Source organism: Protomyctophum parallelum (genome assembly GCF_964188405.1).
Source record: "Protomyctophum parallelum genome assembly, chromosome: 7".
Taxonomy (NCBI): domain Eukaryota; kingdom Metazoa; phylum Chordata; class Actinopteri; order Myctophiformes; family Myctophidae; genus Protomyctophum; species Protomyctophum parallelum.
The window spans coordinates 47,655,579-47,671,941 of record NC_139705.1 but is presented as its reverse complement, the minus strand read 5'-3'; the positions used below and the strand labels follow the sequence as shown (position 1 = coordinate 47,671,941).

At 45.8% G+C, this 16,363-nt stretch overlaps 3 protein-coding genes across 3 annotated transcripts; 1 reads left to right on the top strand and 2 right to left on the bottom strand.

Moving 5' to 3' along the window:
• Positions 1-2,720: 2,720 nt before the first annotated feature.
• On the bottom strand, positions 2,721-4,394 carry LOC310862133 (solute carrier family 41 member 1-like; the record flags this gene model as incomplete). The annotated part of the gene is made up of 1 exon (XM_083769869.1): positions 2,721-4,394. The coding sequence occupies one exon, from the start codon at positions 4,392-4,394 to the stop codon at positions 2,721-2,723; it is 1,674 nt and encodes a 557-aa protein (XP_083625995.1).
• Positions 4,395-6,588: 2,194 nt separating this feature from the next.
• On the bottom strand, positions 6,589-11,905 carry LOC310862132 (leucine-rich repeat-containing protein 9-like; the record flags this gene model as incomplete). Its single annotated transcript, XM_083769868.1, has 3 exons — positions 11,004-11,905; positions 7,951-10,301; positions 6,589-6,635 (listed from the first exon to the last, which is right to left on the bottom strand). Exons 1-3 carry the CDS (start codon positions 11,888-11,890, stop codon positions 6,589-6,591), a joined length of 3,285 nt encoding a protein of 1,094 aa, XP_083625994.1. The 5' UTR covers positions 11,891-11,905.
• Positions 11,906-14,027: 2,122 nt separating this feature from the next.
• On the top strand, positions 14,028-15,446 carry LOC310862131 (methionine aminopeptidase 2-like; the record flags this gene model as incomplete). The annotated part of the gene is made up of 1 exon (XM_083769867.1): positions 14,028-15,446. The coding sequence occupies one exon, from the start codon at positions 14,028-14,030 to the stop codon at positions 15,444-15,446; it is 1,419 nt and encodes a 472-aa protein (XP_083625993.1).
• Positions 15,447-16,363: the final 917 nt, after the last annotated feature.

The following is a 16,363-nucleotide window of genomic DNA, read 5'->3' as shown; positions in this document are numbered from 1 at the left end:
TTTATCATTTGTCTTGTCCTCAGAAGGTAGAATTATTTTTTATCTTAAGTGAAATGTTCCACCACAGGTATAGGATCGTTGATGATTCTATGGGCTTTGCTGACACAAGTCCATTATATGTCATGTCCTAGATGGAGGGAAGGACACATCCACTGTCTGCACAACCCTCTCTGATGCTCTTTCTGTTGATTTCTATTGATATTCTGTGTATTCAATTTTAATTTTAAACCTGTCAGTAAAAAGGAACAATGCAGCATGGTGACTGGACATATCCCTAAATATTCAGCACAACAATTGATTGGAGATGTCCTCTTGGGTGGGGTGGAATTGTCAATGATCCCGTGGTGCCACCAGTACGACACATCTTCAGTTGTGTGCCCGGCCCACCGACCTCATTGGATGTTTCGGCCACTTATCACAAGACACCCTCTGCCGAGGTTGGCCCACCACAGGCTGACCAGACCTGGATGTGTGTCGCATGGTGGCACCACGTGGTCGCCTGGATGTGTGTCGCATGGTGGCACCACGTGGTCACCTGGATGTGTGTCGCATGGTGGCACCACGTGGTCACCTGGATGTGTGTCGCATGGTGGCACCACGTGGTCACCTGGATGTGTGTCGCATGGTGGCACCACGTGGTCACCTGGATGTGTGTCGCATGGTGGCACCACGTGGTCACCTGGATGTGTGTCGCATGGTGGCACCACGTGGTCACCTGGATGTGTGTCGCATGGTGGCACCACGTGGTCACCTGGATGTGTGTCGCATGGTGGCACCACGTGGTCATCTGGATGTGTGTCGCATGGTGGCACCACGTGGTCACCTGGATGTGTGTCGCATGGTGGCACCACGTGGTCACCTGGATGTGTGTCGCATGGTGGCACCACGTGGTCACCTGGATGTGTGTCGCATGGTGGCACCACGTGGTCACCTGGATGTGTGTCGCATGGTGGCACCACGTGGTCACCTGGATGTGTGTCGCATGGTGGCACCACGTGGTCACCTGGATGTGTGTCGCATGGTGGCACCACGTGGTCATCTGGAAGCCCATGTTGCGTCCCTGCGTTTCAGCCACAGCCAGTGACTGCTCCATTCTGCCGCAGTGGAAAGTTCTTTGATCACTACTTCCTCCAGGAGCCTTGTGGTGGAACTGGCTACAAAGCCTCTGCAGCTTGATGTTTTTAAATGATGTTTTGGCAAATTCAACACAAACAAGACGGAACCAGGGCGGAACAAGGCAGAAAGAGCCTGCTGGTTAGTCAGTCAGGGACCAATCAGAAGGCTGACAAATGGTGAATTCCAAGTTCTTGTCAGGGTGTGGACCCAGTTCAAATATGATCTGACCTAATGACCGGATCATCACCTAGATCTGCATATATGATGCCAGCCAGCAACTCTACATCTGAGCTCACGGACATCATATTCATAGTTTAACTCCTGCTTCTTAACTGTGCCGTATTAAGAAGCTCTGTTGTTGTTAGGTTTAGGCCTGGTTATGGTTAGATTTAGGTATATTTTTGTGAGGTTAGGGTTAATAAGGCATAGGTTTTTGTGTGGTATTAATTAATTATTTCGCCCCTGCCAATGCCTTCCATTCGGAGCGGATTTGCTTGAGGCAAAAAGTACCGGATCGGATCACATATCTAAGTCACCCGAAACATAAACCTTGCACCCGTGGCCAAAATCAGCCGTAAACAAATTGCTCGTTTTGATTAGAATCAGAATCTGGGATTAGAATCTGAGATAAAAGCATCTGGTAAAGGTAAACAGACAGTGACTCAATGGGCGAGGCCATTTAGATTTTCGGGTCATTGTCGCTCTAGCATTCCAGAGCTAACGAGATGTGGCTTAGGGACCGGCACCTATACACTAATCAATAAAACATCTTAAGACGCGTATACATGTCGTAGGCATCCTATGTTTTTATTTGATAGGATGTGAATGCATGTCCTATAGGCATTCAATGTGTTCAAATAGGATTAAGGTTAGTTTTAGGGTTCTTTAGGAGCCTAATGATTGACTCAACACAGTCTGCATCATTAACCCATATTCACGTTTTTGGAATTAAAAACATTAATCAGCAGCCAGGCCCACATGCACCACCACCCACAGAATCATGAAAGAGCTGTCCGGGCCAGGTGTTGAGTCAAATTAAGCTACAGGCTCCACTCCTGGCTAACTTGACTTCTACACGCAATCATGATGGGAGTAGAGGGACTCAGAAGGCACCCCCTTTGTAAAAGTTACATACTCAACTCAACTCGCACTGATGTTATCCTCATCTTGCTTAGTGGGATCGACATTGCATGGGAGGTTTGAATTTGAGTTAGTTATACTTTATCACAGGCTTTGAGAGTCATTGAAAATATTGAGGAATGGAACTGGCCCTACTAAAATAGAGCAGACATACATTCTTCATATAAAATGTGCAATTACCAAGAATAGAAAAATCTTTGTCCGAATGAAAACGAATAATGACGAACAAAAAAGTAGCACTACTGTTATTTAGTAGAATAACAAAATAAAGCAGTTTCATATATGGGAGGGTGAATGCTGATGAAATGAATCTGGTGGTCGCCATGGCACGTCGTCTTCAGTGTGTTGTCCATTCTAGCATGCTATTGTTGAAGTATACTCATCCAGATGCCTTGCTGAAGCATCTTCGTGTTTATTCCCGAATAAGCCACAGGATATTACAGGATATTAAAAACAGCACAGAATTACACAATAAGCAACAGGATCCAAAAGCACAGGGCTAGAAAGCCTGTCCCCAGCAGATCCCCAATGGCTGTTAGGTAGGGGATGGAGTTGCTGTCAGGGTCTCTCCCATGGCCCCAATGCCAGTTGACCATCCAGTTGGCCAAGTAGAGCAGGATCATCACCTGCAGAAGTGCCGCGATTAAGTAGGAGGTGACGAAGGCAAACGTCGGGTTAACTCCCTTCAGACCGGTGATGGTGTAGAGGAAGACCAGGTGTCCCGGGGCAACGAGGAGAAGGAGCACACAGGCCGAACGAGAATTCAACTTGGAACTGAAGAAGGTGGTGCAAGGTGTGGGGCACCTCCTGGCATTGTGGTTGGGGTCTCCCATCGGAAGGCCGTTCATGTGCAGATAGGTGGAGATTCTACTGGCTTGAATTGCAACTAGGTTTCCTCCCACCCCGTTGATGACTGGAGTGAAGACGGCCATACCATCGAAGTTCGGATTGGAGACGGTCTTCTCTAAGATGAGACCGCCAATGCTGCTGATGATCATAGCAATGATGACAGGCTTCCAGCCAGAGTAAAGCACCTCCCTGGTGGAGGGGACACGACTTGCGATGAGCACCCACAATGGACACAATGCCACGAACAGTGCACACACTAACGGGTTGACATAGTAACTGTTCTCCAGCTGTATGTTGTACAGTCCAGTTGAGATGCTTGCCAGCAGAGAAACGGTGATCAGGTCTCCCAGGCTGGAAGCCAGGGGTGTGGTCACATTGTCAGGGTTGATCCCCACCTTCCTGGATGCAATGATCACACCAACCATCATCACCCCTAGCAGCAGAGAGGCTATGAACGCAGTGGCCACACTGGACGCACACAGCAGAACGGCATGACCCAGCCTGAACTGTTGCTCTGAGATAGAGCCAATAATAACTGCAACTATAGAGGCAACGAAACCACAAACCGTGGCCTGGACCTGGATGAGGGCCAAGTTGCCTATGATTCTCTTCCACATGTCCTGAGCCATGTCCATCTGACCAATGTTCGATGCTGTTGAGAGTCTTGCAGCCAGTGTCATCTCCAAATCACCTTTGAGCCCCATTAGCCCTGGAACCAGTATGAAGATATAGGTCACATCTGTAAACACCTTCCAGTGCTGCACGATGTCTAGTACATACCCCGCTGCCACGGTCCCAAACCCGGCCAAGAGGAATGGAAACACTACCTGGTAAAGGATAGTAAAGGAGGTCTCATTCAGAGACCTCGGTGGTCGAACCGATGGTTCGGGGCTCTGGTCGGTGGTGCTGGTGACAATGCTCTCATTGCTCTGGCTGGCATTCACTATTATCTCTGACCAGTTGTCGCCATCAGTCTCAATTGCTCTGTCCATGACAGAGGTGACCTCTGTGAGCTCGTATGCTCCTTCAGGGGTGTTCTCACGTCTGACCTCGTCCAGGTGCTTGGCAAGGATGGCCGACTGAACAGATCCATTCGAGTTAAGGAAGGTCGGCATCAGCTCCACTCCCTCATTCTTCTTATCCATTTCCCCAGAGGACATGTAGATGCTGATGTCTAGAGAGGTTGTGGCGGGTGGTAGTGTAGGCTGAAGGAGGGTTGGAGGGCAACTTGTGGTCTGGGGCAAAGGAGCATCTGCCCCTTCTGCCCCTACGGGTGTGATGGGAGCCATGGAGATGCCCTTGTCCAAGTTAGCATGACCTAACCCCACTGGGGACTGTTCAGTTCCGCTCTATATGACGGAAGCTGTCCAAGGTAGTGAGATCTAACCCCTCTGGGGACCTTGAAGTGGTGCTGTATAGACTGGATGCAAGAAGTTCTCGCATGCTCTGTCTACTTTTCTCTGACTCGCTGTCATTCACGCCGCCACTGACGCTCTCTGTCATCATCGGAATAACTTTGATGCGTAAAGGTTTCTACGACACCTTATATATTTTTATATATATATATGTGTGTATATAAAGACAGATGTCACTCATATACTGTAACAAATTGTCACTGGATGCCTAACAATGGCAATTTGTGCAGGTGCCTATGCAGTTCATTTAACAATCTTGTCTGCGAATCCTTCTCTGGCACACATACTTCCAACAGAAAGAAATTGTCTGCTGTTGTTTTCCATTGAAATAAAATGTGCTTTTGATTCATTGATCCTAACTTTAAGTAAGCGGGCGAGATACGTGTAGTTGCGTGTAATGTAATATTTTAGTTTTCTGCTCCAAACGCAAACCATTGTTTTAGCAAAATGTTACAAGCGGATGTCTGTTTCGCTGCGTCGAACCACAGTTGTAGCCTATGGTCATAAAAACTGTGAAAAAGATTTAAATATACATATATATTTTTATAATGTGTAATAATACTACAGTGTGGTCGATCGTATGTTTATTTAGCGGTCAATTAAGATTTAAAATTGGCAACCTATGTTGTATCACCGCATATGGCTGTTCAGTGTCAGTCTACAGTTTGATTTAAGGCACAGTTTAGGTTACCGGTACTTATTTAGAAATAACCCTTTAGACTTTGACATGTGGACAGGAGGAGCCGGGATTCGAACCGCCGACCCAGGATCATTGGACGACCTGCTCTACCTCCTGAGCCCTATGAACTCAACTGCTGCTAGTTTGCGAGATTAGATGCAGACAGACAGAGAGGCAGACAAACATTGGTGAAAACATCATCTCCGCCCTCAATCTCCATTTTAAATTAATTAACCACTCACTGTGCACTGGGCATGGGCCTATACTTGGGAGCAAAGCAAATTTGGAACAATGATAATCGGGAATGCATACACTCCAGTATAAAATACCCGTTGTCAAAGTACCTGTTTTAACCGTCTGTCTGTCTGAGTCTCATATATGGATGAGACTCAGGCAGGTTGCCATGGCAATCAATTGGCTCAGGCAGAGTCTGGGAATTCTATAGGTGTGGAGGCTCATTAGGTCCACCGGCAGAGCCTGACCAGAGCCTTTTGTGGCGGTTCTGGACAACCGTATATGTTGACCAACTCAATGCCGAGCACTGCACTCCCTGTGGTGGTGTGGAATCCGTGTGTCAAATTTGACAGATGTATGTACACGTATACGTACAGAAATGTGCACGGTGCATTTATTGTAAGATTGTTAGATTCAGTGAAAACACCCATCCTTGGTTCTGGTGTCTGATATTGTCTTTCTAAGTGAGGGGGCCGTATCTTTTCAATATTTTATTTTTGGGGAATGGGAAAAAGTTCAGGGAAAAGAAAGAAAGTCACTTGTGTGAAGTAAGGGGCGCTCTTATCATCAGACGTGCTCAGCCAATAAAATCATCACATTCCGTGCTCAGCCAATCAAATCATCACATTTCGTGTTACAAATACACACAAAGCTGTGCATAGCCCATCAAAAATAAATAAAATAAATGAAAAAAGTAATTGAAAATACACAGCCCCCTCACGTGTTAGGAGAACTTTACCAATGACAGGTGGTTTTGATTAATCTAGCATGGTTAAAAGGGAGTTTGAAGTTGCAATGGGTTTGGTAAGGTGGACAATGATAAAAATGAAAATAAAATGTCTAAATACTGAATCAAGCAACTTAAAAACTGCCTGGGGTGAAACACAAAAGCCAGAGGAGACATTAACATGACTCCAAACATGTTTAAAAATGACATATAAATAAAATGTATACCAACGCTTAATACTTACTGGCACTAGGACCCTGCAGTGGTTGTTTTGGAGCGGTACGTCAGTGTTTTTATTTAGCGATTCTCAAAAATAAATAATAATATAATAAAAATGAAACAAGGGTCCTAATCATCATCGACATAAGAAAAAACTAATAGTGATGATAATGGAACTCATTATAGTAGAGCAAGTGATTCACAAAAAATCACACTTGTGTGAAGTGAGTGGTGCCTTTCATCACAATGATGACGTCTGATGACGTAAACAACACAATGTCCAATCATATGACCACATTCCGTGCTAAACAGACAGACATACACACAAAGCTGTGCATTGGAGCGGCTGCACCGCTCAAAAAGGATCCTATCGCTGCTAGCAAACAAATAATAATACTTATGTGATCAGATAAGTGAAGAGGTAAGAGAGCTACTTTGATACACTTCTTCAACTATTCAAAACACCATAGTACATGGCTTAGGGAGATCACCCCCATGATACAAACACAATAGCAAATAATAAATAATGATCGAGAGATCAAGCCATAGTCATTCATAATCATATACATTTAGTACAATGTAATTGTTTATAAATGTGTAATATCTTCCCCTCTAACTGTATTCCTCTATGCATGATCACAGGCTTACCTTAACTTCAAACTGTACGCACAGAAGGGAAAGTGAGTGAAAACCGAGAAAACAATAAAACAGTAACTCCAGTATAAATACATTAAGTGGAATAAAAAAAAACATTTTAGGTAGTGGAGTGTTTTCATGATAATTCAGTAATGCGTATGTATAACAACACTATATTGTCTAATCCAAGGTTTAATTCCGTTTCCAGAATAGAGCATGTTTCCTAAATGCAATCCTTGCTTATAATCAAACCATAAAGCCCAAACCACACCAAGTAATCACAATGCAACTCCTTTCAACATGCAGCTACTTGCAACCTTTATTCCCATTCTCCAATTCGACGGTTGCAAGGAGTTGCATTGGTGCAGTTGACCTTAAAACTGTTTTGTTGTAAGGAGACCAGTTGCACTGGTTTGGGCTTAAGTCCTGCACCAAATTATTTTGATGTCACAAGTCACAGTCTATCTCTGTTTGTCTCTCTGGCATTTACCCACAGTTCATTCTGCTCACCTCAATGCTACCTGCATGCAGTTCACCCTCTAACCAGTAGGGCCGAGTGCTTCAACATTGGAGAGCCTTCCTGGGGGCTTGGTCTCCACTCCCTTGTCCGTCCTGCAGCTCACTACCAGTCGTTGCACCTCACCTCGACCAGTCAGATCTGGTCAGCTCTGCATTCCTAAACATGTGCTTGATTGTTCCCTCATACAACTATGTATATTTAAACTAGCTCACTTCCTCTGTTCTCTGTCAGATACTATGTGTTTTATTTTGTTTCTTTTGTTTTTACTGTCTTAGCTTGCATGCCCGAGCTTCCTATTTTGGCCCCTCTTGCCCTAAAATTTGAATCTGGAATTGTCTTTTTGATTTGGATTTGGTTGGTGGCTTTAAGACTTTTAACTTTGCCATCTGCTTTTGGGTTCTTTCCTCTGACATACCCTTCTGCGGTCCACCACTCAGGCTTGTCATCTTTAGAGACATATTTCCGGGCAGAGACATATCCAGTGTAGGCATAGAGGCTGAAGGGCACAGTGTGTCCGTATTGAGGAATTCAGCCCCGGCCCTCTCTTCGTGGGTGACCATTACTCCATCCAGGACCTGCAGTTTGGAGAGACGCTGCACTAGCGCAATTCTGTGTACGGAGCGTCTGCTCACCAGATTTTCAGTAAGAGAGAGTTCAGTCAGCGAGGGAAGGATTTCTAGCTTGTCAAGTTCTGCAACGTCCCTTAGACAGTTCTTGTCAAGGAACAGGCGACAGAGTTCAACAATTGGATCCAAATAGTTTAGCTCTCGGATGCGGTTCTCTGCCAGGCGCAACTCCACCAGTGCTGTTTGGCCTATGAAGGAGTTATGACTGAAGGCCTTGATACGGTTCCTGTCCAGCACCAGCTCCCTGAGGCTCTGCAACCCCTCCAAGCCCTCCACCTGGCTGATGTCATTACCTTCAAGGAAGAGTGATTTAAGATTCTTGAACCTGCTGAGCTGTAGCTTGGCCATATTGGAGATGCCATTGTGACTCAAATGTAGCACCTCTAGGCTGTCCATCAGTGGTTCCAAGCTTTCCGTCGGGCCATCTCTGCTGCCCTTGGTCTGCTGACCATAGCCACTGGAGGTCACTTTTTGGTATAACACCTGTCTGTTGGTCAGGTGTGCCTGAATCTGCTGCCTGGGTAGGATAGAATCAATGGAATTGTGATTCAGAGAGAGAACCTTGACCTTAGGCAGGTCAATCAGGCCTGAAAATGACTTGAGGTTGTTGTGATCAAAGTTGACATGATGCAGGTTTTCGAAGAGGTCTGCCGGAGCCAGGTCCACCACCCTAATGGAGTAGGAGCGAAGACGGAGGTGAGTAATATCTGAGTAGTTTGAGTGGCCCAGCTTCTCTGCAATTAGGTCTGGAGTCAGACGGCCCCCAAACACATCCTTTGCATTCTCCTTCTCAGTGACGTCTACTGCAATACCGTCCAGTGCTTTTAAGGAGGGCAGTTGGAATACCATATAAATACGATAGTGTTCTGTTTTCTCCACGAAAGGGTTCCCATGAAGATTGAGAATGACAAGCTTTCTCAGTGGCTTCAAATGTGAGATGTCTCGTGTGGTGCAAATATGATTGTTGCCAATGTAAAGCTGAAAGAGGGAACGGGCCCTCTGGATGCCAGACATGGAATTGATGTAGTTACTCTCCACGGACAGGAAGTGTAGGTACGGAAGCTGGCCCAGGACAGAGGCCTCCAGACGAGACAGCTTGTTACCATTCAAACTGAGTTTAGTCAGGTGACTCAGTTTGGGTAGCCCATCCATACTGGTGATACAGTTGTCATCGAGGGACAGCTCCTCCAGGCGCAGGCAGTTGTCCAGTCCCTCCAGTTTAGAAATGTTGTTGTTGTTAAAGGAAGCCCAACGCAAGCTGATCAACTTATCCAGGTTTGACAGCCTGGAGATCCCTTGGCTGTCAAGATTCAGGGCTGTGATCTTGTACATCCAGCCAGGATCTGGTTCTCTGTTCAGGTCCCAGGGTGCTGGGCTGATTTGGCATAGGAGCTGAGCTGTTGAAAGCAGGCTGAGGCTGCATGGTTGATCACTGTCTGTACGACAGTGAGCTAGAATAGATGACTGGTTAATTATGGAGCCAGCAACCCTCTGAACAGCAGAATCCTTGTCCTCTGCCACCAATATATCATCCAAGTGTGTTAGGTCCTTGAGACGACCCAATATGGTCATTCTGACTGTCTCCGGCCTCTGCCAAGGGTTGTGCCGAGTGTCCAGTTTCTGAAGAGAGGGGGCATGTTTTCTGAGCATAGTCGTCTCCTCCCGTGCTTTTGTCAGCTGGTTCCAGCTCAGGTCCAGCTCTTTCAGCTGTCCCAGCCCCCTCATCCCATCCAGGGTGACTAAGTGGTTATGGCTGGCATCCACAAACTCCAGATTGGGCATATTAGAGATGTCATCTAGGTGTGTGAGCTTGTTGAAGCTGACAGTCAGTTGCCGCAGTGCCTGCAGGCAGGAGATCTCCGTTAGCTTATTCAGGCTGTTGCCATTGAGATTCAGTACAGTGATCTGACTGAGTGCATCAGCTTTCGTCAATTTAAGCAGAATCTCCTCATCAAGGCTCGACATCTTGGGCCGAGGTTTGAGCACAGGTTCCATATTGATGGCATTCTCATCGAGGAGGATCTGATCTCGATCCATGCCAAGGCTAGGGAGGGCAGGCGGAGCTGGGTCCTGGGTGATATACTCAAAGTCAATGATGTACTCGGGCAAGACCAACTCATGGTCAAACACAAACCATTGACTTTGTGTGAGAATTGATGCCGCACAGCAACTGTGCACACTACGATATACCGAGTGGGCTTTGGGGTAGCAACTGCTGTCTATTGGGTCTCCCTCCTGGACAGGGAAGTATCGACCAAAGAATACTTTGGCAAGAATGATCTGACCATATCTGAAAGGGACAGTATCCTTGTTTAGTCTGGAGGAGCTCTGACTGGCGTGGCGCTGTGCATACTCAATTCTGGGCTGTTCAGCCACAAATAGGCTATTGGATAACGGCACAGCACCCTCTCTGCCTAAGGCCTTATACATTTCTGGATTTTGAAAGCCTTCTTCTGCAATGTATAAAGTTCCATTCTGCTCCGTGGTACATTCAGGGTCAGACTCGTAAAACAAGTAGTCCAGTCGTTGTTTAGAGTTTTGCGAGAACACGGAGAATAATCCTTCAAACTCTAAGAGGCTATGAAGTTTGTCATCAAACCGAAGCATCAAAGCGCGATTGTGGATGCGGATAATGTGGTTGACCTTGACACCGGTGATGCCATGATGCAAGTAGTCTGGAGCTGAAAAGCGGGATTGCACAAGATCATGGCAGGACATGAACCAAGGGTCTGCAGAGCAACCTTCTTCAAAACGAACATTTCCCAAAGTATGCAGCTCTATCAACAGGCAGTTGACCATAAACACATTCCTGCTAGTAGTTTGTGACAATCTGTGCTTATACCAGGTTTCAATCTCTTCCAACTTCCTGTCCCAATGTTCAAGCCTCCCCCTCAGTATTTCCATCTTGCAGCGTAACTTCTTGCAGCAGTGTAGCCTATCCGAGAATTCACACTCCAGACCTTTGATAGCATAAAGTAGTGCCCTGATGCGCCCCACGGGCAGTTCTGACACAGTGTTCTTCTGCTCCAGAAGACTGGCCTGGATCTCTGCCAGTTTCCTCTTCTGAGCAGTGCGGACACGCATGTTATAATACATAATCTTTTTCATAACTGTGGACCCGGCTGCTTGCTTCACTTGCTTGCTCGAGACATCATAGTTGTCGAGCCGCCGGAGGCGAGGCAGGTGGTAAAGGACATGGGTTGCATAGTTAAAGAGCAGACACACCGGGTTGGGGATTGACAGGGGGCACTTCAGTTCTAGCTTTATGAGATGTGGCAAATTGGCTAGCAGGGTAAGCTCCTTAAAGGAGCTGATTTTGTTCCCAGTTAAATTAAGGTGTTGAAGGTTCATATTCAAATCAAGGCTATGACCAATGTTTTCAATACAGTTGTCAGCTAGGTTTAGTTCTTTCAGTTCTTTAAGTGCATTCAGACCCCCAATATCAGTGATGTAGTTATTGTTGAGCCACAGCACTTGAAGATTAACATGCAGCTCTAAATTCTCAATTTCACTGATCTGATTATCATAAAGATAGAGTTTTTGTAGGGAAAGGCAATTTTGTATCCCAGATATCTCCTTCAGTCGGCATTCGACCACCCAAAGCTCTCTGAGCAGGGGGCAACATTCGAGGCCATGGATCTTTCTTATGCTCTGATTTACTATTGTAAGCTGGCAGAGCCTTGTAAAGTGGCAAAGCCCAGCCATCCTGGGAAAACCATTGAAGAACATCTCCAGGGAAGCAATTGAGCTAAAATCCTTTGTGTAATAATTTATTCCATTAGCTATGCACAATTCTTTGAGGATTTCTTCATCTGTTAGTCTCTTATGCCTGTTCCGAGTTTTAGCCACATGCAATTCTTTGACGATCTCTTCATCTGTTCTGCTTTTAGGCCTGTTTAGAGTATTAGCCACACAGAATTCATCACCCATCTCTTCACCTGTTAAGCTTTTAGGTCTGTTCAGAGTATTAGCCACGCAGAATTCATCACCCATCTCTTCACCTGTTAGGTGTTTAGGTCTGTTCAAAGTATTAGCCATGTAGAATTCATCACCCATCTCTTCAGCTGATAGGCTTTTAGGCCTGTTCAGAGCATTAGCCATGTAGAATTCACCATCCATCTCATCAACTGTTGGGCTTTTAGACCTGTTCAGAGCATTAGCCACGTAGAATTCATCACCCATCTCATCAACTGTTAGTCTTTTAGACGTGTTCAGAGCATTAGCCACGTAGAATTCATCACCCATCTCATCAACTGTTAGGCTTTTAGGCCTGTTCATAGTATTATCCATGTAGAATTCATCGCCCATATCAACTGTTACTCTTCTATACCCGTTCAGAGCATTAGCCACGTCAAATTCATCGCCCATCTCTTCATGTGTTAGGCTTTTAGGTCTGTGCAGAGTATTATCCATGTAGAATTCATCGCCCATCTCTTCATGTGTTAGGCTTTTAGGTCTGTGCAGAGTATTATCCATGTAGAATTCATCGCCCATCTCTTCAACTGTTAGGCTTTTAGGTCTGTTCATGTAGAATTCATCCCCCATTACTTCATCTGTTAGGCTTTTAGGTATGTTACTCTCTTTCAGTCTAGCCTTGAAAAGTGCATCATCGTCTTTGGATTCCTCTCCCCAGTCCATGGTGCTCCACCTGGACTAATAATTATATATAATATAGATATATTTATATTAAAAAAAAAATCTAAATGTTGTTATGTGAAACTCTACTTGTCTCTCAAATGCTGAGTCTCTCAGCATTTGCAAATTTACCAGCTTGTACCTTTTTTCTCTCTGCCTGTCTCTTTCAATCTCAATCTTTGTCTCACTGTCTTTTATTTTCTATTTTTATCATCCTTGGACGAAGTCAGTGTTTAAAAACATCAACAGCACTGTATATATTTATCTGACCAGAGTTCTGATATGACGTCACACACTACACAAATTGAACCACTGAATGTCCATGCTGTTTTCTGATGTACATCGATGCCAGTGGAACTGTGTGGATTTCACTGCTGTTCCACTTCCACAGAATTGCTGTAATCCAAGCTAACTGTGACAATTTGTGCAATTTTCCACTCTCACACATACCCTCTATAGTACCTCCACATACCCCTAGGGGTACCTGTACTCCCATTTAAGAATGCTATAGCGCCTGGACCGTGGCTCAGCGGTCTAGAACTAGAACTGCACTCTGTCGAGTGCCTACAGAGTGCGCAAGTACTGTCAACCGCTACAAACTTTCAAATCTCTGGCTCGCAATGGTGACATAATAAAGATGACATATATACATGTATATTATGTAAGTTGTATATATGTATATGTAATTTGTAAATTGATTAGCAGTATACTGTGGTTACTTGGGTCGTTTGATGCGTATGTCTGTAGCTGCGTGTGACGTAATGAAGATATGTACCAATGCCAGGGTATAACTGGCTCTCAATGGTGACGTAATAATTATATGTTTCTAATTTTTATATGTTTGTCGGGTGGATTAAAGGTAATGCCCCTATGTATACATGTATGTAAGTTGTATATATGTATGTGTAATTAGTAAGTTGATTAGCAGTATACTGTTGTTACTTGGGTCGTTTGATGCGTATGTCCATAGCTGCGTAATGAAGATATGTACCAATGCCAGCGTATCGATGGTGTCTGTCTGTCTGTCTGTCTATGACCTTTTATGCCCATATATGGAGATCCCTGACATCATCAATATGATGTATAAACTGGCCTTAACGGTAACAGTTACTGCACTAATTATTATGACAACTGCAACCGACCTTATATATTACATAGATGTACTACATCACTTTATCAAAATATTTTTTGTGGAGAAATTGCATTTTTTCCACTATCACCTGTGTTCATGATGAATGTTGAAGAGGAGCACCAGGTACCAGACCAGAAGCCAGACGAGGACACGTTCCTACACGTGGTCACCAAGGACACTGACCCAGCCCAGGAGACGAAGGCCAAGAAGAAGAAGAATAAGAAGAGCAAGTCTGCAACACCAGCAGCTACTGAGGCAGAGGTAGATGGAGTGCCTAACATAACCAAACAGCTGGAGGAACAGTCTCTGGATGGCGGGGAGAAAGAGGAGGGTGATGGAGAGGATGATGGAGATGGTGGCAAAAACTCTGCAGGGAAAAAGAAGAAAAGAAGAAAGAAGAAAGGACCTAAAACCCAGACCGACCCCCCGTCTGTGCCAGTCTGTGAGTTATACCCAAACTTAGTATTCCCCGTTGGACAGGAATGTGAATACCCCTTGGTGCAGGATGGTCGTAGCGCAGTTTGGCGTACCACCAACGAGGAGAGGCGCATGCGGGATAATGCCGACGAGGTAATGTGGAACGACTTCAGACAGGCAGCCGAAGTCCACAGGCAGGTCCGCCAGCACGTCCGCGGCTTCATCCAACCCGGTATGGCCATGATTGATATCTGTGAGCGGCTGGAGAAATGTTCTCGCACGCTGATCAAGGAGAACGGGCTGAACGCGGGCCTGGCCTTCCCAACAGGCTGCTCCCTAAACCACTGCGCCGCTCACTACACCCCCAACTCGGGAGACACCACGGTCCTGCAGTACGACGACGTCTGCAAGATAGACTTCGGCACGCACGTCAACGGGCGGATCATCGACTCTGCCTTCACAGTCACGTTTAACCCAAAGTACGACAGGCTGCTGGAGGCCGTGAAAGACGCCACCAACACTGGGGTCAGAAAAGCGGGAATCGATGTGCGTCTTTGCGACATCGGAGAGGCAATTCAAGAAGTGATGGAGTCGTACGAGGTCGAGCTCGACGGGAAAACGTATCAAGTGAAACCGATTAGAAATCTGAGTGGACACGCGATCGCTCAGTACAGAATACATGCTGGTAAGTCCGTGCCCATCGTTAAGGGAGGGGAAGCGACAAGGATGGAGGAAGGAGAGGTCTATGCCATCGAGACGTTCGGTAGCACAGGAAAAGGTATGGTCCACGAGGACATGGAATGTTCTCACTACATGAAGAACTTTGGCGTCGGCCACATCCCCACCAGGCTCCCCAAAGCCAAGCACCTGCTGAAAGTGATCAACGAGAACTTTGGCACACTGGCCTTCTGCCGCCGCTGGCTCGACCGTGCGGGCGAGAGCAGGTACCTGATAGCACTGAAGGAACTGTGTGACCTGGACATCGTGGAAGCCTACCCACCCCTCTGTGACACCAAGGGCTGCTACACTGCTCAGTTTGAGCACACCATCCTTCTCAGGCCCACCTGCAAAGAGGTCGTGAGCCGGGGTGATGACTACTGAGCCTGCTTTGGATTGAGAGGATTTGGGGGGAGCGATTGGGGGTTTGGCTTTTGATATCACCATTTGTTTTTATTTCCTGTGGGGATATGTTTTATCCCTGCTTCTGGTCAGACTGAATTCAATACATGCATAAATTCCTTTTGGGAAATGTAGACTGTTTGATGTTTGACATTTATATGGTTCACTATCTAACTTGTTTTTGTAAAGTAAAAATCATAGTGTTGTTAGCTTGTAGCTCTGCTATTTACACTATTTGTTGTTCAAAGAAGTATAGGGCTTAAATCGTTAAAATCAAACCCCATGCCTCGTTTTGAAACGTTTATGTTAAGAGTGTACCTTGAAGAGCTCCGGGGCTTGTATAGGAGTAGCTGGCTGCAGGTGGGGGTCCGGCAGGGTACATGCCATTGGCAGGTGGAGGTGGAGGGGCAGGGGGGGTTTGTATAATTGTGTATGCCCTGTTTGCATTGAAAGGGCGGCTGCCCAACCCTGGTACCACTTGTTAAAATCATTTGCATTCCATACTGTTGTAACCACTTGTTAAAATCATTTGCATTCCACACTGTTGTTGTATATGTACTGTAGAGGGCTATACCTGCCCTGTTTGGTCTGGTAAGTTCCAGTAAAGAGGACGAGAGCTCTCTCTATTGGGTGAAGTAGCCTATTGTTGAAGAGAATGAAAAGCATGTCAGAGATTGGAAAGCGACAAAACAAACTGAATATACAGGTAGGCTATTCTAATTCTACAACAATGACATCCTCTCTACAACAATGACATCCTCTGGCCACTCGAGCAACCTCGAGGACCCCTTTTATAGAGTCCATGACCATGCCTGGGCCTGGCATTGATTCTCAAAGTGGGGATTCCAATCCAGAAAAAGTAGTTAATATAGCATCAAAATCATTTTAACCACTTTAAC